Here is a 24,509-nt window from a genome sequence, read left to right on the forward strand (position 1 = left end):
TGATTCCTGCCGTCTGTGATGATGCGTTCACTGACCCGTGGTGTTTCTCCCTCTCACCCACACACAGGTCTGATTCCTGCCCGTCTGTGATGATGCGTTCACTGACCCACTGTGTTTCTCCCTCTCACCCACACACAGGTCTGATTCCTGCCGTCTGTGATGATGCGTTCACTGTCCCACGGTGTTTCTCCCTCTCACCCACACACAGGTCTGATTCCTGCCGTCTGTGATGATGCGTTCACTGACCCACTGTGTTTCTCCCTCTCACCCACACACAGGTCTGATTCCTGCCGTCTGTGATGATGCGTTCACTGTCCCACGGTGTTTCTCCCTCTCACCCACACACAGGTCTGATTCCTGCCGTCTGTGATGATGCGTTCACTGACCTGTGGTGTTTCTCTCTCTCACCCACACACAGGTCTGATTCCTGCCGTCTGTGATGATGCGTTCACTGACCCGCGGTGTTTCTCCCTCTCACCCACACACAGGTCTGATTCCTGCCGTCTGTGATGATGCGTTCACTGACCCACGGTGTTTCTCTCTCTCACCCACACACAGGTCTGATTCCTGCCGTCTGTGATGATGCGTTCACTGACCCACGGTGTTTCTCCCTCTCACCCACAAACTGCGTGTGCGTGTTAATAAAATGATCGGCTTCTCTTCGGTGGCGTTTCCCTGACGACCAAGCGCACACATGCCCGCCAGCCAATCATGCCTCAGCGCCGCCAGAGCCACAACAGGCGGCAGGGACAGCCTATCGTGTGTCACCAGGTCACACGGTGAACACAGACCCTCCGCCCTCAGCTCTGTCTGACAGGCGCAGAGAGTCTGTGATGATGCGTTCACTGACCCGCGGTGTTTCTCCCTCTCACACACACAGGTCTGATTCCTGCCGTCTGTGATGATGCGTTCACTGCCCCGCGGAAGCTAAAACTTCTTAAACGTATGTTATTACAAACGAAGGTCAGTGAGCGCTAACGTTAGCTACAACTTCTTAAACGCACGTTGTTACAAACGGACGTCAGTTATTCAGTGAGCACTAATGTTAGCGACAACTTCCTAAACACATAACAAACGAAGGTCAATGAGCGCTAACGTTAGCGACAACTTGAACGCATGTTGTTACAAACGAAGGTCAGTGAGCGCTAACGTTAGCTACAACTTCTTAAACGAATGTTACAAACGAAGGTCAGTTAGTCAGTGAGCTCTAACGTTAGCGACGACTTCTTAAACGCATATTGTTACAAACGAAGGTCAGTGAGCGCTAACGTTAGCTACAACTTCTTAAATCCATGTTGTTACAAACAAAGGTCAGTGAGTGCTAACGTTAGCGACAACTTGAACGCATGTTGTTACAAACGAAGGTCAGTGAGCGCTAACGTTAGCTACAACTTCTTAAACGAATGTTACAAACGAAGGTCAGTTAGTCAGTGAGCGCTAACGTTAGCGACGACTTCTTAAACGCATATTGTTACAAACGAAGGTCAGTGAGCGCTAACGTTAGCAACAACTTCTTAAATCCATGTTGTTACAAACAAAGGTCAGCGAGTGCTAACGTTAGCTACAACTTCTTAAACGCATATTGTTACAAACGAAGGTCAGTGAGCGCTAACGTTAGCAACAACTTCTTAAATCCATGTTGTTACAAACAAAGGTCAGCGAGTGCTAACGTTAGCTACAACTTCTTAAATCCATGTTGTTACAAACAAAGGTCAGCGAGCGCTAACGTTAGCTACAACTTCTTAAACGCATATTGTTACAAACGAAGGTCAGTGAGCGCTAACGTTAGCAACAACTTCTTAAATCCATGTTGTTACAAACAAAGGTCAGTGAGTGCTAACGTTAGCTACAACATCTTAAACGCATGTTGTTACAAACAGACGTCGATTGGTAAGTGAGCGCTAACGTTAGCTACAACTTCTTAAAGGTATGTTGTGACAAACGAAGGTCAGTGAGCGCTAACGTTAGCTACAACTTCTTAAAGGTATGTTGTTACGAACGAAGGTCAGTGAGCGCTAACGTTAGCTACAACTTCTTAAAGGTATGTTTTTACAAACGAAGGTCAGTGAGCGCTAACGTTAGCTACAACTTCTTAGACATATGTTGTCACAAACGGAGGTCGGTTAGTAAGTGAGCGCTAACATTAGCTACAACGAATATCTTTTGAAAAAGCATCAACTTTTGACGCGTTTTCATTATTTTGTCTTTGGACCTGAACTTCCCCTTCCGTAACTCCGCCCCCTGGTCCTGTGCCGCCCCAGACTCCGCCCCCTCACCCTGTGTCGCCCCAGACTCCGCCCCCTGAGCCGCCGGCGTGCGTCCAGAGGTTTCCACCCACCTTGCAGCCGAACATGAGCGAGATGGTGCTGTTGGTGCACGCCACCTTGCAGTGGCACAGCATGGGCGAGAAACACTCCAGCTTCTTCGTGCCGGGGGACATCTTGTCGGCGCCGGGGCAGTTGGCCGCCAGCCGCCGGCTCCTCCGGGCGCGCTGCCGGCTCCTCCCGCGCCGCACGGCTCCGGCGGCCGCCGCCGCAGCACCTCCTCCGCCGCCTCCAGCCTCTCCACCTCCTCCTCCGCTGCTGCTGCTGCTGCTGCTGCTCCCTGCTCTCACCATCCGCCCTCATTCCTCGCGTCGCTCCATCGCGGCGGGGAGGAAACGACTCCCAGAGCTCTTCCTTCATTCAGGGAGACCCTCCCCCTCCTCCTCTTCCTCCTCCTCTTCTTCTTCCTCCTCTTCCTCCTCCTCCTCCTCCTCCTCTGGTCGAGTGTATTCCTCTCCCTCTTGACCTCCTCACAGGCGCTCCACTCCTCTCTCCCTCGTTCTCTTGTTTTCCTCCTCTCTCTCTCCCTCCTCCCTCTCTCTCTCTACGCTGACAGAGCGATGATGATGATGATGATGATGATGATGATGATGATGATGATGATGATGATGATGAAGGGAGCCGCGGCGCGCGTGTGTGTGTGTGTGTGTGTGTGTGTGTGTGTGTGCGTGTGCGTTTCTCTGTGGGGGTGTGATTGGTCTCCAGGGAGAGGGGGGTGGGGGCGAGAGAGGTTGGTCACATTACTCATCGGGAACGAGAGAGACAGAGAGAGAGGGAGAGAGGAGGAGAGAGAGAGAGAGAGAGAGAGGGAGAGGGAGAGAGAGAGAGATAGAGAGGGAGAGAGAGAGGAAAGAGAGAGAGAGGAAAGAGAGAGAGAGGAAAGAGAGAGAGAGGAAAGAGAGAGAGGAAAGAGAGAGAGAGAGGGAGAGAGGGAGAAAGAGAGAGAGAGACAGTCAGATGTGAAGGAAAGAACAGATGAAAGAGGAGGAAGAGTGAAGCCTCCTCTCAGCTCTACGTTAGAGACGCAGCCTTCTGTGCGTCCTCTGCGTCCGTCTCCTCCGTGTTTCTGTCCGTACCCTGAAAGCTGACAGATGCGTACAGATACGGAGCAAACGCTGCAGTACCACCTGAAACCGTGGGGGCAGTGTCGAGCACCGTGAACATCAGGAGCGAGCGAGTCATCGAAGCCCCGACGGACGTCCTGAAACACTGACAGAGACGTCGGTCGTCACTTTGTCTCATCTGTCAAACCAACGTGTGGAATTCTGCGTCCACACTCTGGGACGTCTTTAGTGTCTCACAGAGCACCGCCGTCTACAACGCTGCCGCCATTTTGACTCAGGACGCTTCTCTCCTCCATCGCCTCCATCTTTGTTGGGGTCAAACTTTACTGGAGGAACTTTTGAATGTGAGCGACGCCCTCTAGAGGAAGTTTGGATCAACGTCCGTTCAACGTGAAGGAGCAAGAAAACACGAGGACAGAGACGAGGAGAACTTTGGTCATTCTGCGTCTGATGTTGAACTCCAACGCTATTTTACTGTTTAAACCATAAGAGACACACACACACACACGCACGCGCACGCAAACACACACACACACGCACACACACACACACACAAACTCACACCATCGAGACAGTTTTCCGCGTAAACCTCGTTTTTTTACGTTCACGCGCAGACGGGAAAAACTCTCTGGGGCTAAATCCTGTGTGTGTGTGTGTGTGTGTGTGTGTGTGTGTGTGTGTGTGTGTGTGTGTGTGTGTGTGTGTGTGTGTGTCTGTGTGTGTGTGTGTCTGTCTGTGTGTGTGTAAAAATATATTTATGATGTTGAACGTGTCCTCGTCTGAGCAGCAGGGGGCGCCACAGCCCCACAGATATAGACCGATACAGACGCACCTAAAAACACAGATATAGACCGATACAGATGCACCTAAAAACACAGATATAGACCGATACAGATGCACCTAAAACACAGATATAGACCGATACAGATGCACCTAAAAACACAGATATAGACCGATACAGATGCACCTAAAAACACAGATATAGACCGATACAGATGCACCTAAAAACACAGATATAGACCGATACAGATGCACCTAAAAACACAGATATAGACTGATACAGATGCACCTAAAAACACAGATATAGACTGATACAGATGCACCTAAAAACACAGATATAGACCGATACAGATGCACCTAAAAACACAGATATAGACCGATACAGATGCACCTAAAAACACAGATATAGACCGATACAGACGCTCCTAAAAACACAGATATAGACAGATACAGATGCACCTAAAAACACAGATATAGACCGATACAGATAAAAACACAGATATAGACCGATACAGACGCACCTAAAAACACAGATATAGACCGATACAGATGCACCTAAAAACACAGATATAGACCGATACAGATGCACCTAAAAACACAGATATAGACCGATACAGATGCGCCTAAAAACACAGATATAGACCGATACAGATAAAAACACAGAGATAGACCGATACAGATGCACCTAAAAACACAGATATAGACCGATACAGATAAAAACACAGATATAGACCGATACAGATGCACCTAAAAACACAGATATAGACCGATACAGATGCACCTAAAAACACAGATATAGACCGATACAGATGCACCTAAAAACACAGATATAGACCGATACAGATGCACCTAAAAACACAGATATAGAGCGATACAGACGGGTGTTTTCTCACTGTATTTATTGAAATATTAACAGAACATCTTAATGTGGAAGAAGACATTTACTTTTGTTTACACACATTTACACAAACACGGGGAAAGAGATTAAGAAATGTGCGTTACGACCCGTTTAATTCTCATAAACAGTAAATTATGATACTGAATTATTGCTGTAGCCCTGATTATTTATCTGTTGATTTAATATTTTTCCCTCTAAATTCATAATTTCTACACTTTATTATTATTATCTTTTACCATTTAACTGCTGCGTCATAATTACTGAACCATGAAACTTCAAAAATCAAAACATTCGGCTCAGTTTGAACGTTCAAATGTGTTTTTATCACAAAAATTCAGCTTTTTACGTCATTTTTTGTTTGTTTTTTACATTGAATCAATCGACGAAATCTTCAAATCTGCCAAAAATTCATGCATTTTCATCCGCTGACCATTCATTCACACACTCACGTACAAACACCGATCCAACTTTAAAGTATTACTCATCTTTCCTTCATTCTAGGGTTTAGTTTAACTTTTAAATCCCATTCTAACACATTTTCACCCTTCAGAAATCATTTTACACCAAACTGTAGGACAAACTGAGCACTTTCTAACAACGTGACCATGGAAGCAAACGGACTCACACAGTCAGCACAGTTAGCACAGTTAGCACGGTTAGCACGGTGAGCCTCTGAGCGCCCCGCTGCCACACTGACGCCTGTATTAGCGGACAGGCAGGGCAGGGGAGCATGAACAGGGTCGGATTTGAACCGCTCCAGTACACACACTCTTCACACTACACACACACACTTTACACCTTCTCTTTGTCCACCATCTTGTTCTTTGTTGCACTGTCAAAAATCAAAGCGGTAAGAAGTTCAGGCTTCGAGAGGCGCAGCTCAATGGACTCCATACGGGCTAGCGTCTGTGACAGGGGCTAGCGTCTGTGACATGGGCTAGCGTCTGTGACAGGGGCTAGCGTCTGTGACAGGGGCTAGCGTCTGTGACAGGGGCTAGCGTCTGTGACACGGGCTAGCGTCTGTGACACGGGCTAGCGTCTGTGACAGGGGCTAGCGTCCGTGACAGGGGCTAGCGTCCGTGACACGGGCTAGCGTCCGTGACAGGGGCTAACGTACGTGACACGGGCTAACATACGTGACACGGGCGAGCGTCCCTGACACGGGCGAGCGTCTGTGACACGGGCTAGCGTCTGTGACACGGGCTAGCGTCTGTGGCACTGGCTAGCGTCTGTGACAGGGTCTAGCGTCTGTGACACGGTCTAGCGTCTGTGACAGGGGCTAGCGTCTGTGACACGGGCTAGCGTCTGTGACACGGGCTAGCGTCTGTGACACGGGCTAGCGTCTGTGACAGGGGCTAGCCTCTGTGACAGGGGCTAGCGTCTGTGACACGGGCTAGCGTCTGTGACACGGTCTAGCGTCTGTGACACGGGCTAGCGTCTGTGACACGGGCTAGCGTCTGTGACACGGTCTAGCGTCTGTGACACGGGCTAGCGTCTGTGACACGGGCTAGCGTCTGTGACACGGGCTAGCGTCTGTGACAGGGGCTAGCGTCTGTGACACGGGCTAGCGTCTGTGACACGGGCTAGCGTCTGTGACACGGTCTAGCGTCTGTGACAGGGGCTAGCGTCCGTGACAGGGGCTAGCGTCCGTGACACGGGCCAGCGTCCGTGACACGGGCCAGCGTCCGTGACACGGGCCAGCGTCCGTGACACGGGCCAGCGTCCGTGACAGGGGCTAGCGTCCGTGACAGGGGCTAGCGTCCGTGACAGGGGCTAGCGTCCGTGACAGGGGCGAGCGTCCGTGACACAGGCGAGCGTCCGTGACACGGGCGAGCGTCCGTGACACGGGCTAGCGTCTGTGACACGGGCTAGCGTCTGTGACAGGGGCTAGCGTCTGTGACAGGGGCTAGCGTCTGTGACAGGGGCTAGCGTCTGTGACAGGGGCTAGCGTCTGTGACAGGGGCTAGCGTCTGTGTCACGGGCTAGCGTCTGTGACAGGGGCTAGCGTCTGTGACAGGGGCTAGCGTCTGTGACACGGGCTCGCTAACGTCGTTCCACAGCCACAGAGACCTTCACGGGTGAAACCTTCACTGGGAGATTACTCCAACTTCTTATGAAGGGAAACATCTTCTCAGTGAAAGTGTGTGTGAAGGTGTGTATGTGTGTGTCAGTATCAGCGTCACAGAACGACAGTTTTCCTGCGTCCCAGTCCAGATCCACTCTGATCCTCTGGAGGTTGGTCTGCACAGAGAGATCAGTGTCTGGATGTGATGGAGAACAGGCTCTGAATCGACCACCTAACAACAACTCGATCCTCCATAGTTCAGACCAGATGTCTCCCTTCCTCTGGACGGACTCTGCCAACACTCCCAGTCTCCAGCTTGTGCTGTCTCCAACCTCCACCTCCCAGCTGTGAGTCCCCGAGTCAAAGCCCTCGGAGCCCAGGACGGAGAAGCAGTGATAATCGATCCTCTCTGGATTATCAGGAAGCTGCTGTTTCTCTCCTAGTCTCAGACTGGTCAGATCAGAGGACAGCACCAGATACGACCCGGCCGTGTTTGGGTCCAGAACCACAGGAGTGTAGGAGACCATGTCCTTCATCTTGTTCCAGATGTTGAAGGTCAGGTTGCCCAGGTGTTTGGCCTCGTCTATCAGCGCTCCTGAGAGCAGCTGTGGATCCTCCAGCAGGGGGCGCTGCTGGACTCGCTCCACTGCAGCCTTGTAGTTGTGCAGGAATGAGACGTCTCCAGCTCTCAGCTCCTCCTCTGTGGCTCTGACTGTGTCTGAAAGAGCTGCTATCTCTCTGCTCACAGCCTCCGTCTCCTCCTTCATCCTCCGACTCTTCTGCTCCTCTTCCTCCCTCAGTGCAGCCATCCTGGCCTCCTCTTCCTCTTCTAGAAACTGGTGAAGCTTCTTAAACTGCTCCTTAATCTGCGTCTCTGTGCGTCGGGCCTGGACCTTCATGTGTTCTGCTGTTCGATCACACTCGTCTTTAACTCGTTCAAAGACCTTTAACTTCTCCTTTACGGGCTCCAGAGTTCCCTCGACTTGCTTCTTGCGTCGTCCCGCGGCTTCGTGGAGTTTGAGTTTCTCGGAGTCGAGGAGCGAGACGAGATCCTCTGAAGATGTCCGGTCTCTCTCCCGTAGGAAACTCTCACACAGCGTCTCTAAAGCGAAGTTGAGAGGCGGTTCCCTCGACTCCCGCCTCTTACAAACCGGACACTCGAGGGTTCTGGTGTCAGCCCACCGGCTCTGCAGACAGACCCGACAGAAGCGGTGGCTGCACGACAGACGGACAGGGTCTTTGAGGACCTCATTGCAGACGGGACAGCACAGATCTTTCCCTACGTTTGAACCCATTTAGTCTCAGAGTGAAGCAGGAAACACTCACTTTGCGTCCCTGTGGGTCGGTTTGTGGGTCCAGCAGCAGGTCGGGGCGGCGTCCCCTCCTGCAGACGTGGTTTCTGGTCCCTGTGGTTCGGTTTGTGGGTCCAGCAGCAGGTCGGGGCGGCGTCCCCTCCTGCGGACGTGGTTCAGGGTCCCTGTGGTTCTGTTTGTGGGTCCAGCAGCTGGTCGGGGCGGCGTCCCCTCCTGCAGACGTGGTTTCTGGTCCCTGTGGTCCCTGTGGTCCCTGTGGTTCGGTCTGTGGGTCCAGCAGCAGGTCCGGGCGGCGTTCCCTCCTGCAGACGTGGTTTCTGGTCCCTGTGGTTCGGTTTGTGGGTCCAGCAGCAGGTCGGGGCGGCGTCCCCTCCTGCAGACGTGGTTTCTGGTCCCTGTGGTCCCTATGGTTCTGTTTGTGGGTCCAGCAGCAGGTCGGGGCAGCGTCCCCTCCTGCAGACGTGGTTTCTGGTCCCTGTGGTTCTGTTTGTGGGTCCAGCAGCAGGTCGGGGCGGCGTCCCCTCCTGCAGACGTGGTTTCTGGTCTCAGTGAGGCGGAAAAAACACCTGCAGCCTGGTTTACCTCAGGTGAGTCAGCCAGGGGCGGAGCTTCACTCAGACCTGCAGGTGAATCATTTTGGGTGTTGCCTCCTTCAGATACGCTTCACCGCGTCCGTGTGTTCGAGTCCAAAGTTCATTCACACAAATAAAAGATCCTGAAGATCAAACGAGCAACGACGACGAGAACGACCACGACAGAAACTCACACACGGCAAAAATGAAGCTGTTCTTTTTACCAGCAGGAGTCTTTATATAAGATATTCAAGTCATTGAATATCCTTTTAAAGTCATTGAATATCCTTTTAAAGTCATTGAATATCCTTTTAAAGTCATTGAATATCCTTTTATAGTCATTGAATATCCTGGAAAGTCATTGAACATCCTTTAATAGTCATTGAATATCCTGGAAAGTCATTGAATATCCTGGAAAATCATTGAATATCCTTTTCAAGTCATTTAATATCCTTTTCAAGTCATTGAATATCCTTTTAAAGTCATTGAATATCCTTTTATAGTCATTGAATATCCTGGAAAGTCATTGAACATCCTTTAATAGTCATTGAATATCCTGGAAAGTCATTGAATATCCTTTTAAAGTCATTGAATATCCTTTAAAGTCATTGGATATCCTTTAATAGTCATTGAATATCCTTTTAAAGTCATTGAATATCCTTTTAAAGTCATTGAATATCCTGGAAAGTCATTGAATATCCTTTTAAAGTCATTGAATATCCTTTTAAAGTCATTGAATATCCTGGAAAGTCATTGAATATCCTGGAAAGTCATTGAATATCCTTTAATAGTCATTGAATATCCTTTAATAGTCATTGACTATCCTTTTAAAGTCATTGAATATCATTTAATAGTTATTGAATATCCTTTTAAAGTCATTGAATATCCTTTAATAGTCATTGAATATCCTTTTAAAGTCATTGAATATCCTTTTAAAGTTATTGAATATCCTTTTAAAGTCATTGAATATCCTTTTAAAGTTATTGAATATCCTTTTAAAGTCATTGAATATCCTTTTATAGTCATTGAGTCATTGAATATCCTTTAATAGTCATTGAATATCCTTTAATAGTCATTGAATATCCTTTAATAGTCATTGAATATCCTTTAATAGTCATTGAATATCCTTTAATAGTCATTGAATATCCTTTAATAGTCATTGAATATCCTTTTATAGTCATTGAATATCCTTTAATAGTCATTGAATATCCTTTTAAAGTCATTGAATATCCTTTAATAGTCATTGAATATCATTGACTCCGTTCAACACGTCAGAAACATGGAGATGAGATGAAACAAACACAGAACAAGAGTTTCTCCAAAGATCCAAACCAGAACCAGAACCAGACTCAGACCCGACACCACATGAATGAAGCACGATGACCCTGAGCCCTGAACCCTGAACCCATAACCCATAACCCATGAGCCCTGGACCCTGGGCCCTGGACTCATGAGCCATGAACCCGGAACCATGAACCAAACAATGAAGCACAATGACCCTGAACCCTGAACCCTGGACCCATGAGCCCTGAACCCTGAACCCATGAGCCCTGAACCATGAACCATGAACCCTGAACCATGAACCATGAACCAAACAATGAAGCACAATGACCCTGAACCCTGGACCCCGGACCCGGCCCAAACTGCATCAACGTGTCGCTGTGGTTCTTTCAGGAATTCAGGAATTCAGCGACACCCTGAGGCCGTCAGGGCCGACCTGACCCCTGAACCCGGACCCAGACCAGGCCGACCTGACCCCTGAACCCGGACCCAGACCAGGCCGACCTGACCCCTGAACCCAGACCCAGACCAGGCCGACCTGACCCCTGAACCCGGACCCAGACCAGGCCGACCTGACCCCTGAACCCGGACCCAGACCAGGCCGACCTGACCCCTGAACCCGGACCCAGACCAGGCCGACCTGACCCCTGAACCCGGACCCAGACCAGGCCGACCTGACCCCTGAACCCGGACCCAGACCAGGCCGACCTGACCCCTGAACCCGGACCCAGACCAGGCCGACCTGACCCCTGAACCCGGACCCAGACCAGGCCGACCTGACCCCTGAACCCGGACCCAGACCAGGCCGACCTGACCCCTGAACCCGGACCCAGACCAGGCCGACCTGACCCCTGAACCCAGACCCAGACCAGGCCGACCTGACCCCTGAACCCGGACCCAGACCAGGCCGACCTGACCCCTGAACCCGGACCCAGACCAGGCCGACCTGACCCCTGAACCCGGACCCAGACCAGGCCGACCTGACCCCTGAACCCGGACCCAGACCAGGCCGACCTGACCCCTGAACCCGGACCCAGACCAGGCCGACCTGACCCCTGAACCCGGACCCAGACCAGGCCGACCTGACCCCTGAACCCGGACCCAGACCAGGCCGACCTGACCCCTGAACCCAGACCAGCCCCCCGCCCCCCTCCGATGATCCAAAGCACACGAGGACTGGATGGGACATGCAGCGAGGGTGGACGACACCGACCCCCCACCCCCACACCAACAGCAGGCGTCCCGTACTTACTTGTGCGTCGGCGCCGGGCGGGCGTTTGGCGTGCGCCAACGTGTGCAGGATTTCATTAAGGAGGGGGGAGTCCTACGACAACGAGGTGCGTTTACGATCAGAGAGGAAAGAAAGAGAAGGAGTTCAATAAAACAAGGATCCGCACACGACGCTGAGTCTGAGGCGTCTGAGACATTTGAGCGGCTGTGAAACAAAAGTTAGACACAATCGGACAGTTTGAGTTTCCTCATTACACTGATTCGTCCTTAGGGCCCCCTCCCACTGTGACTCCGTACCGTGCCCCAGCACGTGTCACGGCTAAAGTCTGGTTCCTTTGACCAGTGTGAGTGCAACCGTACCACGTCTAGGAGCGGCACGCTTGCCGTCCACGGCCCGTTTGGGAGAGGTGGGCTTTAGTAAAGCACGTTTGCACGTGTACGAGCACGAGCGTGCGCACGTGTACGAGCACAAGGCCTACGGAAAGATCTGGAAACAAAGCCACGCATCGCCATGACGTCATCAATGCGTGTGACGTGTTACGGCCTGATGACGTATAGGCAGCAAGAAGCATTCTCCGAGGCCCAGGTAGTGTGAGTACAAACGGGCCTGGAGGGGGGGACAAGGACCCTAAAGCACGGGGCACGGGACGGAGGCACAGTGGGAGGGCGCGCTAAGTGTACCTTTTGTCGGAGAGCCTTTCCACACCTGAGAGTTGTAGTGTTTCCAGACAAAAGTGTGTCTCTGTCTGTGTGTGTGTCTCTGTCTGTGTGTGTGTGTGTTTGTGTGTGTGTGTGTCTCTGTGTGTCTGTGTGTGTGTGTGTGTGTGTGTGTGTGTGTGTGTGTCTCTGTGTGTGTGTGTGTGTGTGTGTGTGTGTGTCTCTGTGTGTGTCTGTGTGTGTGTGTGTGTGTGTGTGTGTGTGTGTGTGTGTGTGTGTGTGTGTGTGTGTGATCTAAATTTATTTGGAGGTTAAATACGTTGAATAAAAATGAAAAATATAAATTCAAACACTAATAAATGCAGTTATTGTTCTATTCTTTACCCTCTGTGTGTCCAACAACAATAACAATAACTATAATAACAGTAATATCATTATTCGGCTGCAGACAGCAGCTGCTTGCGTCCGTTTGCTCCACAAAGGTCAGCGTCAGAAAATCAATTTCAATCTGAAGCAGAAAAAAAACAACATTCTGTGGATTATTTTCCAGTTTCTGAATAATCCCATAAACTGAGATTAAGAGAAGAGACGGAAGAGATCTGAGCACGGACGACACGTCGCTGCCTTTGACTCTGCTGTCGTTTTACCACAGTTTTTACCTTTCACACTAAAAATAAACTGTTTTTACTCCAGAGATGAAGAAAGAATCAAACACACGGACAAAAGTGTGTGGACGCCGTCAACGCATCAGAGACTTTTGACTCCGTTTCATCGACTCGATGCTCAATTATGATCCTTCCTCTGACCCGAGACCTAAAGTCTGAACACTCAGGGCGCCCTCCCACTGTGCGTGCGTCCCGTGCCCCGTGCTTTAGGGTCCTTGTCCCCCCCTCCAGGCCCGTTTGTACTCACACTACCTGGGCCTCGGAGAATGCTTCTTGCTGCCTATACGTCATCACGCCGTAACACGTCACACGCATTGATGACGTCATGGCGATGCGTGGCTTTGTTTCCAAATCTTTCCGTAGACCTCGGAGTTTTTGTGCGTCTTGTCGACGGTTTTTGAATCTTTTCATCGACCAAATCTGCAGTAAACACTCCACCTCCGCATCACACCAACGTGAACCTTTCACCGCCATTGTTTGAAATGTCCGCGCATGGTCCCTCCTTCTTTTTTCTACGTCCCAACAGGCGCACAGGAAATGACCTCAGAACCGCCGTAGGCCTCGTGCTCGTACACGTGCGCACGCTCGTGCTCGTACACGTGCAAACGTGCTTTACTAAAGCCCACCTCTCCCAAACGGGCCGTGGACGGCAAGCGTGCCGCTCCTAGACGTGGTACGGTTGCACTCACACTGGTCAAAGGAACCAGACTTTAGCCGTGACACGTGCTGGGGCACGGGACAGAGGCACAGTGGGAGTGCGCCCTTAAGGACCAAAAGTGAAGAAGGAAAGAAACACACACATGGACAAAAGTATGTGAACGCCGTGAACGCTGCAGCGGATCAAATCTGCAGAACGACTCAACAACGTCTGAATCCCGACCTTTGACTCGTTCCCACTAAAGGACCAATTATGATCCGACTTCCTGCCTCGACTGTTCACGTTCATGTCCTTCCATTTATATGAGACAGAAATCCGCTCCAGTGTCCGTTACACGAGCGCTGACACAACCTCAACATACGCAAGCATGAAGCGCCCGGAGCTGACCCGGGAGAGCAGGCGCCGCACACGCAGGGGCTATAAGTCCGCGCCGCAGCAGACCTGGTTCCACTCGGACCCTCCCCCCCCCATTTCCTGTCCAACCTGAGTACAAACATCATCTGCCAACGCTGCGATTCCCAAAGCAGTTACACGTTCTTCCCTCACACTGTCCTGAGACACAACAACAACAACAACAACAACAACAACAAGACTCCATTTTGTTTGTTTTAAAAAACATCATTTGATTCCAGAAACGTTTGAAAGTTTTAAAATGTCAGAACGGACGTTGATCCAAACTTCCTCTAGAGGGCGTCGCTCACGTTTAAAAGTTCCTCCAGTAAAGTTTGACCCCAACAAAGATGGAGGCGATGGAGGAGAGAAGCGTCCTGAGTCAAAATGGCGGCAGCGTTGTAGACGGCGGTGGTCTGTGAGACGCTAAAGACGTCCCAGAGTGTGGACGGAGAATTCCACACGTTGGTTTGACAGATGAGACAAAGTGACGACCGACGTCTCTGTCAGTGTTTCAGGACGTCCGTCGGGGCTTCGATGACTCGCTCGCTCCTGATGTTCACGGTGCTCGACGCTGCCCCCACGGTTTCAGGTGGTACTGCAGCGTTTGCTCCGTATCTGTACGCATCCGTCAGCTTTCAGGGTACGGACAGAAATACGGAGGAGACGGACGCAGAGGACGCACAGAAGACAGAAGGCGGAGAACAGGAAGGAGCTGTCGATGTCGTGACGTGAACAGGAAACTCACTGAACAGCTGAAGAACAGGTTCTCGACGTGTTCGCTCGCAGAGTCACGAGGGAGAAGTGAACGGGTTAACGGGCCCGTGAAGCGCTGCACGCTCGCAGACGCTCGCAGACGCTCGCAGCGGTCGTTTCACAGCACACAAAGACAACACAGTTTACACTTCACATCTATTTCTGTCACAAATGAGTAAAAGGTGCTCGCCGTCGGGGCCTTAGAGAGGCCGATGACGGCGCCGTCAACCCTCCGTGGGACAGGAGCGGCGTGCTGAGCTCCACAGGGGGCCGAAGCCGTTTCTATCAAACCCAGCTTCAGTCGTCATCGCTCACGTTTTCATCTATTCTTAATCTTTCTCCGTTTTCACAGGTGCAGACGCAGAAACCTTCTCTTACCTCGATGCTGGTGCTAAGGCTGGGCAGCGTGTCCGAGGTCACCGTTGTGCTCTGGAGGCTGGAGAAGTCCCACAGGTGGACGGGCGCCATGGGGTCCGCCGCCGCCTTGGAAGACTCCACCCACCTCTGACTGTCCAATAAGGTCACTTCGTAGAATTCCTGGATATCTGAGACGACAAAAGGAACAGAGACGCTTTTTTTAACCAAACGAACAAAGACGGAAAATTCAAGAACGTTCAAGGTGATGAAAAGTTTCTGAACTTGGTTTTTGGACAAAAGGGAAGAAGTCAAACATGATCTGAGTTTATTCAGCTTAAATACAAAGAGAGAGGAAGCAGAAGAACAACGACATCGATAACCAATGTGTCTTTGAGCAACCGTACCACGTCTAGGAGCGTCACGCTTGCCGTCCACGGCCCGTTTGGGAGAGGTGGGCTTTAGTAAAGCATGTTTGCACGTGTACGAGCACGAGCGTGCGCACGTGCACGAGCACGAGGCCTACGGCGGTTCTGAGGTCATTTCCTGTGCGCCTGTTGGGACGTAGAAAAAAGAAGGAGGGACCATGCGCGGACATTTCAAACAATGGCGGTGAAAGGTTCACGTTGGTGTGATGCGGAGGTGGAGTGTTTACTGCAGATTTGGTCGATGAAAAGATTCAAAAACAGTCGACAAGACGCACAAAAACTCCGAGGTCTACGGAAAGATCTGGAAACAAAGCCACGCATCGCCATGACGTCATCAATGCGTGTGACGTGTTACGGCGTGATGACGTATAGGCAGCAAGAAGCATTCTCCGAGGCCCAGGTAGTGTGAGTACAAACGGGCCTGGAGGGGGGGACAAGGACCCTAAAGCACGGGGCACGGGACGGAGGAACAGTGGGAGGGCGCTCTAACCTGTGACGGAGGCACAGTGGGAGGGCGCCCTAAGTTTCCGTGTCTGCATTCGGGTCCCTGCTCTCTGTGTTGTTCTCAGAAACGTTCATGACACAGGGACACGACCCCCGGGGTTTTCTATTCATTTAAATGGACGTGCAGGGTTAGAAAGACTACGGTGTGTGTGCGCGTGTGTGTGCGTGTGTGCGTGCCTGTGTGCGTTTGTGCGTGTGTGTGTGTGTGTGTGTACGCTGTAACTCCCTCTGAGCTATAAAAAAAAAAGATGATCTAAATGCAGTCACTTCCTGTTTCTCTGTGAGGTTGGTGTGAACATTTCAGACGCTCTCATCACAGATATCAGACGCCGCTCGCCGTCGGACACGATGAATCCTGCAGCGGAGGCTCAGCAGGGTCATTAAAGGTCAGCCGCAGCTGTTCAGACACATCATCAGGTTACGGCATCGCGTGGCGTCCACAGCACAAACAACAACAAACAAACAAGAGTGGACTCCGGATGATGCACGATAAACAAACTTCACTTTAGTAATAAAAACACGGCAACTTTGGGTCTCTAACAACGGCAACTTTGGGTCTCTAACCACGGCAACTTTGGGTCTCAAATCACGGCAACTTTGGGTCTCAAATCACGGCAACTTTGGGTCTCAAAACACGGCAACTTTTGGTCTCTAACAACGGCAACTTTTGGTCTCTAACCACGGCAACTTTTGATCTCAAAACACGGCAACTTTGGGCCTCAAAACACGGCAAGTTATGGTCTCTAACCACGGCAACTTTTGGTCTCTAACCACGGCAACTTTTGGTCTCTAACCACGGCAACTTTTGGTCTCTAACCACGGCAACTTTTGGTCTCTAACCACAGCAACTTCTGGTCTCTAACCAGGGCAACTTTTGGTCTCTAACCACAGCAACTTTGGGTCTCAAAACACGGCAACTTTGGGTCTCTAAACACGGCAACTTTGGGTCTCTAAACACGGCAACTTTGGGTCTCAAAACACAGCAACTTCGGGTCTCAAAACACGGCAACTTTGGGTCTCTAAACACGGCAACTTTGGGTCTCAAAACACGGCAACTTCGGGTCTCAAAACACGGCAACTTTGGGTCTCAAACCACGGCAACTTTTGGTCTCTAACCACAGCAACTTCTGGTCTCTAACCACGGCAACTTTTGGTCTCTAACCACAGCAACTTCTGGTCTCTAACCACGGCAACTTTTGGTCTCTAACCACAGCAACTTCTGGTCTCTAACCACGGCAACTTTTGGTCTCTAACCACAGCAACTTCTGGTCTCGAAACACTAAAACTTTGGGTCTCAAAATACGGCAACTTTGGGTCTTGAAACAGTAAAACTTTTGGTCTCAAACACAAACTCTTGGTGTCTGCGTGAGCTTCTGTGCCGTCTGTTGACCCGCCGTCCCCCCTGGACTCCCCCGTCCTCACCCCTTTGGGGAAGTGTCCGTACGCTGATCGGGTTTCTCTCCAGGGGACACTTTGTCCTGATTGACAGGTTGATTGATTTGTCTGAGCAGTGAAGACTTCAGTGGCTCTACGTGAGGCCGGGATTATAAAAAGCTTCCAGCCGGCGGTCGCGGCCGACATGTGATTTTATTTCTGCGGGGATCGAAAATAACCGGGGCTTTCTTTGGCTCGGTGGTTTGGCGGCTGAGCGGCACAGATGTTTTCCCATAAAGCATCAGGATCAACACTTCAACAGCTCCTCGCCGAGTATCACTGCAGCTACCGGCGTTTAAATCTGATCAGCTGTCAGAGTCCAGCTTTAACTCACAGCGAGACGGAGACGCTGCTTTATTCAAACACACCAGAGAGGGAAGTCAGAGAGCTGCAGAGACGCAGAGGAAAGCAACGAAGAACAATTCACTTTCACCAAAACAGAATCGGAACATTTGATGAAGATAAACGACACAAATGTCCAAATATTCTGAGCTCAAACTGTGGTTTTCAGGAACGCCCCAGTTTGCGTTTAACAGTATTTCTGGGTCCAAACACAAACAAGCACCCGTGAACCTTTTACGATCGCTTCTGTCGTCAGCGAGACGCTTTCCATTGGTGGGAAAGAGGAAATCAAAGCCCATCATGTGTCAGTGACGCTGCCTCAGCGCCACGTGGAGCGACTCAGCAAACGCCACTCTGTGATTCTGACGGTGACGTTAAAGCCGCTGTGCTGGTTTGTGTTCAGTGACAGTTCTGCACCAGAGCTGCAGGAGGTTCATTTAAGACAAGGGAGAAATTATCCTACTTCCTTTTGCTGCCTTTGGCATTAAAATACTACTTTTAACTGTAAAACTACGACTTTTGGTCTCCAACGCTACGACTTTGGGTCTCCAACGCTACGACTTTGGGTCTCCAACGCTACGACTTTGGGTCTCAAACGCTACGACTTTGGGTCTCAAACGCTACGACTTTGGGTCTCAAACGCTACGACTTTGGGTCTCAAACGCTACGACTTTGGGTCTCGAACGCTACGACTTTGGGGCTCGAACGCTACGACTTTGGGTCTCCAACGCTACGACTTTGGGTCTCCAACGCTACAACTTTGGGTCTCCAACGCTAGGACTTTGGGTCTCCAACGCTAGGACTTTGGGTCTCCAACGCTACGACTTTGGGTCTCCAACACTACGACTTTGGGCCTCCAACGCTACGACTTTGGGTCTCCAACGCTACGACTTTGGGTCTCCAACGCTACGACTTTGGGTCTCCAACGCTAGGACTTTGGGTCTCCAACGCTACGACTTTGGTCTCCAACGCTACGACTTTGGGTCTCCAACACTACGACTTTGGGTCTCCAACACTACGACTTTGGGTCTCCAACACTACGACTTTGGGTCTCCAACACTACGACTTTGGGTCTCCAACACTACGACTTTGGGTCTCCAACACTACGACTTTGGGGCTCGAACGCTACGACTTTGGGTCTCCAACGGTACGACTTTGGGTCTCAAAACACAAACCTTTGGTCTTTGAACACAAACCTTCGGTCTTTGAACACTTGGACGTGATCATAAATAAAGTCAGACGGGTCACGTCAGATGTATATCCCTATTTATATTTTATATTTTGCACTGAACGCTGAAACAAAACTGACACTTTGCTGAGAAAGTTGTCAGCAAAATCACTGGAAACAAAGATTTCTCACTGATCTCGACCGTTGTGTAAAAGTCTTTGACTGAGGCTGAAAATAGAACCTGAAACCTAAAAATACCTCCTGTCTCGTCGCCTCTTCTCTCTTCATAACTGTATTAATTCTGTGTTTGTAGCCGCGGCAGCGTGGATCTGTCTGTCTCTCCAGACTCAAACGTCTCCATTATGGGATGGATTGTGAGTGAATGTGGTTCATCATGCATGGTCCCCTCCAGATGAACTGTATTAACTTTGGTGATCCTCTGATCTTTAAATTTAATCTCTAGATTATGTCAATAATCCAACGAGAACCCTGCTGCTCAAACCGATCTGAGGCATTTCCACGCTCTGGCAGGTGAGTTCACTGTGACGTGAGACTTCTTTGGGTTCATGTTGAACATTAAATCCTGTTACTGTACGTCTCAAACGGTTTAACGTCATTATCACCAGAATAACAATGGACACACTGACACTGTGGACTGAAAACACCACTGTGAGCCGTGGTTCTGTCGGAGAACAGAGGCGCTTATTCTTCCTTTTACAGCTGGTGGCCGGTGCCTCGGGTCACGATCGTTTGGCGCTGCCCACCACAGAACTGCGGTCAGTAAAGTAGTATTTTATTTTGGCGGTTCATGGAGAGAGACAGAGAAACAACTATGCTGAGCGTTGGATTCGTCTCTTCAGGAAATAAAAACTATTTGAATGAGTTGATAATGTTTTACACTAAGGTCAAATGTGTATTTCTGTGACTTACAAGATACTTTTCATTTAAATCACAAGAAAGTCTTTTTATTTTCTACTCTTTGCTCATCTGGACTTATTCTTTTACGATTATGAAGTGATTAATCATCTGACATCATCATGTTCAAATGCAAAATAGAGAAACTGTAAATCCACAAAGTCGATATTTAAGATCTTTTTACAGTTAGTCCACTGTCAGTACGACTTTGGGCCTCAAACGCTACGACTTTGGGTCTCCAACGCTACGACTTTGGGTCTCCAACGCTACGACTTTGGGTCTCAAACGCTACGACTTTGGGTCTCAAACGCTACAACTTTGGGCCTCCAACGCTACGACTTTGGGTCTCCAACGCTACGACTTTGGGGCTCCAACGCTACGACTTTGGGGCTCCAACGCTACGACTTTGGGGCTCCAACGCTACGACTTTGGGGCTCCAACGCTACGACTTTGGGGCTCCAACGCTACGACTTTGGGTCTCCAACGCTACGACTTTGGGTCTCCAACGCTACGACTTTGGGGCTCCAACGCTACGACTTTGGGTCTCCAACGCTACGACTTTGGGTCTCCAACGCTACGACTTTGGACCTCCAACGCTACGACTTTGGGCCTCCAACGCTACGACTTTGGGCCTCCAACGCTACGACTTTGGGTCTCCAACGCTACGACTTTGGGTCCCGAACGCTACGACTTTGGGCCTCGAACGCTACGACTTTGGGCCTCGAACGCTACGACTTTGGGCCTCAAACGCTACGACTTTGGGTCTCAAACGCTACGACTTTGGGTCTCAAACGCTACGACTTTGGGTCTCAAACGCTACGACTTTGGGTCTCAAACGCTACGACTTTGGGTCTCCAACGCTACGACTTTGGGTCTCCAACGCTACGACTTTGGGTCTCCAACGCTACGACTTTGGGGCTCGAACGCTACGACTTTGGGGCTCGAACGCTACGACTTTGGGTCTCCAACGCTACGACTTTGGGTCTCCAACGCTACGACTTTGGGTCTCCAACGCTACGACTTTGGGTCCCCAACACTACGACTTTGGGTCCCCAACACTACGACTTTGGGTCTCCATCACTACGACTTTGGGTCCCCAACACTACGACTTTGGGTCCCCAACACTACGACTTTGGGTCCCCAACACTACGACTTTGGGTCTCCAACACTACGACTTTGGGTCCCCAACACTACGACTTTGGGTCCCCAACACTACGACTTTGGGTCCCCAACACTACGACTTTGGGTCCCCAACACTACGACTTTGGGTCCCCAACACTACGACTTTGGGTCTCCAACACTACGACTTTGGGTCCCCAACACTACGACTTTGGGTCCCCAACACTACGACTTTGGGTCCCCAACACTACGACTTTTGGTCTTGAACGCTACGACTTTTCATCTACAAATACTATGTTTTTTGGTCTTTAACACTTTGACTTTTGTTCATGATTACCAGAACTTTTATAGATGAAATTAAGTCCACACAAGAAAATAAAAGCCTTTCCAAACACACGTGTTGCTCCCTTTTTAGTCACTGCATGTGTTAGCTATGACTTTACACAAAGGACAAAAAGATCACAAGACCGTAATCGTCTCTAGTTCACTTGTTATTTCTGACCTTCAGGATTGAATTAAAGGCAGTGGACAGAGACCCGGTGACTGACGAGAGCAGCCTCTCTGTGATCACATTAACCAGTTAGACCGGAGTCTGACAGACGAGCTTCTGTGCTAAAGTCTAATAAAAGACCACACCTATTCAGAATAAAGGACAATAACACTTACAGCGCACACTCACCACTCCCTGAGGTCAACAACCCAGATCAAACCGTGGTTAAACATCAGAAACTGCTGCTGAAAACCAACACAAAGTGCTTTAAACGGAAGAGTTTCAGGCTGGATTCAGTGACGTCTTCTGCTGTGGGACGGTTGGAGACGCCACCTTTAGTTCTGGGAACTTGTGAGGGGACAATTCTGCCAATGCTTCAGTATTTATGACATTTCAAACACCAAAGTAACGTCAGGACTCAGAGTAACTCACGCTACGATACTATGACGACATCGTTTATGCAATACTCGAAAAATAATCCTGCAAGGGGGGGGGCAAGGACCCTAAAGCACGGGGCACGGGACGGAGGAACAGTGGGAGGGCGCCCTGAGTCCACTATATCGAACCACTGTCCTCGGCTCAGTCACTTTTCTCCGGGGGTCCGTGTGTAAAGTTCTGCACTGTTTTAACACAAGTTTGCATTTGTTTCACCACATTCAGTGATTCATTATCTCAGAGTCCTTCCCCTCTCAGTGGAAACCTGCAGAGTTCAGACAGCGATCAGCAGAGTAACGTCCAAACCTGTGGGGCTGAAATCTGAATGTTGGTTTATGAAATTGGAAAGATTCGATGGATGCCATCTGTTTCTCTGAGGGGAATCAGGCCGGCGGTCTGAGCAGAAAGACCCAGCAGAGAAACAGAAACTGTGTCTGTGTAGATGAGCGGCGGTGGGATTATGGAGCGGGGGTAATCGTCGTGTCCGCAGAGGGATTACACGGTGCTCGGCCGGCTGCAGACATCTCTTTTTGGGGGTTTGGCAGATTGGAAACTGTGCGGCAGTCAAATCTATTTTTCATCAGAAGCTGCCGGGACGTCCGGGCGAGCATGACAGACGCAGCGGGACACACGGAGGCACGCCACAGGAGCAGGCGGCTCCACTACACCTTATTTTTATCTGGTACTAGGAGTCAGACCGGACCGTGACTCTGCAGCAGAACTATAAAGAGATAACGTGAAACTTTTCTCTGTTAAAACGTGGAAAAATACTTTGACTTTGGGTCTCAAACACTGACTTATGGTTTATTAAAACATAAATACTACGACTGTTGGTCCGTAAATACTACGACTGTTGGTCTATAAATACTACGACTGTTGGTCTATAAATACTACGACTGTTGGTCCGTAAATACTACGACTGTTGGTCTGTAAATACTACGACTGTTGGTCTATAAATACTACGACTGTTGGTCTATAAATACTACGACTGTTGGTCTATAAATACTACGACTGTTGGTCTATAAATACTACGACTGTTGGTCTATAAATACTACGACTGTTGGTCTATAAATACTACGACTGTTGGTCTATAAATACTACGACTGTTGGTCTATAAATACTACGACTGTTGGTCTATAAATACTACGACTGTTGGTCTATAAATACTACGACTGTTGGTCTATAAATACTACGACTGTTGGTCTATAAATACTACGACTGTTGGTCCATAAATACTACGACTGTTGGTCCATAAATACTACGACTGTTGGTCCATAAATACTACGACTGTTGGTCCATAAATACTACGACTGTTGGTCCATAAATACTACGACTGTTGGTCTATAAATACTACGACTGTTGGTCCATAAATACTACGACTGTTGGTCCATAAATACTACGACTGTTGGTCCATAAATACTACGACTGTTGGTCCATAAATACTACGACTGTTGGTCTATAAATACTACGACTGTTGGTCCATAAATACTACGACTGTTGGTCCATAAATACTACGACTGTTGGTCCATAAATACTACGACTGTTGGTCCATAAATACTACGACTGTTGGTCCATAAATACTACGACTGTTGGTCCATAAATACTACAACTTTTGGTCCATAAATACTACGACTGTTGGTCTATAAATACTACGACTTTTGGTCTATAAATACTACGACATTTGGTCCATAAATACTACGACTGTTGGTCTATAAATACTACGACTGTTGGTTTATAAATACTACGACTGTTGGTTTATAAATACTACGACTGTTGGTCTATAAATACTACGACCGTTGGTCTGTAAATACTACGACTGTTGGTCTATAAATACTACGACTGTTGGTCCGTAAATACTACGACTGTTGGTCCGTAAATACTACGACTGTTGGTCCGTAAATACTACGACTGTTGGTCCGTAAATACTACGACTGTTGGTCCGTAAATACTACGACTGTTGGTCCGTAAATACTACGACTGTTGGTCCGTAAATACTACGACTGTTGGTCCGTAAATACTACGACTGTTGGTCCATAAATACTACGACTGTTGGTCTATAAATACTACGACTGTTGGTCTATAAATACTACGACTGTTGGTCTATAAATACTACGACTGTTGGTCTATAAATACTACGACTGTTGGTCTATAAATACTGCGACTGTTGGTCTATAAATACTACGACTGTTGGTCTATAAATACTACGACTGTTGGTCCATAAATACTACGACTGTTGGTCTATAAATACTACGACTGTTGGTCAGTAAATACTACGACTGTTGGTCCGTAAATACTACGACTGTTGGTCCGTAAATACTACGACTGTTGGTCCGTAAATACTACGACTGTTGGTCCGTAAATACTACGACTGTTGGTCCGTAAATACTACGACTGTTGGTCCGTAAATACTACGACTGTTGGTCCGTAAATACTACGACTGTTGGTCCGTAAATACTACGACTGTTGGTCCGTAAATACTACGACTGTTGGTCCGTAAATACTACGACTGTTGGTCCGTAAATACTACGACTGTTGGTCCGTAAATACTACGACTGTTGGTCCGTAAATACTACGACTGTTGGTCCGTAAATACTACGACTGTTGGTCTATAAATACTACGACTGTTGGTCCGTAAATACTACGACTGTTGGTCCGTAAATACTACGA

At 49.3% G+C, this 24,509-nt stretch overlaps 2 protein-coding genes across 11 annotated transcripts in view; both read right to left on the reverse strand.

Moving 5' to 3' along the window:
* dlg1b (discs large MAGUK scaffold protein 1b) overlaps positions 1–24,509 on the reverse strand; it is a 79,168-nt gene that overhangs the window by 44,844 nt on the left and 9,815 nt on the right. For 5 of the 10 annotated variants that reach the window (XM_083928151.1, XM_083928150.1, XM_083928149.1 and 2 more), the window contains exons 3-4: positions 15,032–15,198; positions 11,550–11,621 (exon numbers count right to left, since the gene is read on the reverse strand). In XM_083928151.1, the coding sequence (XP_083784277.1) occupies positions 11,550–11,621; positions 15,032–15,198 (239 nt within the window). The remainder of the gene's footprint in view (positions 1–11,549; positions 11,622–15,031; positions 15,199–24,509) is intronic. The other 5 variants (XM_083928147.1, XM_083928155.1, XM_083928153.1 and 2 more) reach the window with 1 other exon arrangement.
* LOC310957546 (nuclear factor 7, ovary-like) lies at positions 7,089–8,717 on the reverse strand. The gene has a single exon (XM_083928158.1). It carries the CDS (start codon positions 8,424–8,426, stop codon positions 7,110–7,112), a length of 1,317 nt encoding a protein of 438 aa, XP_083784284.1. The 5' UTR covers positions 8,427–8,717; the 3' UTR covers positions 7,089–7,109.

Source organism: Echiichthys vipera (genome assembly GCF_963691815.1).
Source record: "Echiichthys vipera genome assembly, chromosome: 15".
Classification (NCBI taxonomy): domain Eukaryota; kingdom Metazoa; phylum Chordata; class Actinopteri; order Perciformes; family Trachinidae; genus Echiichthys; species Echiichthys vipera.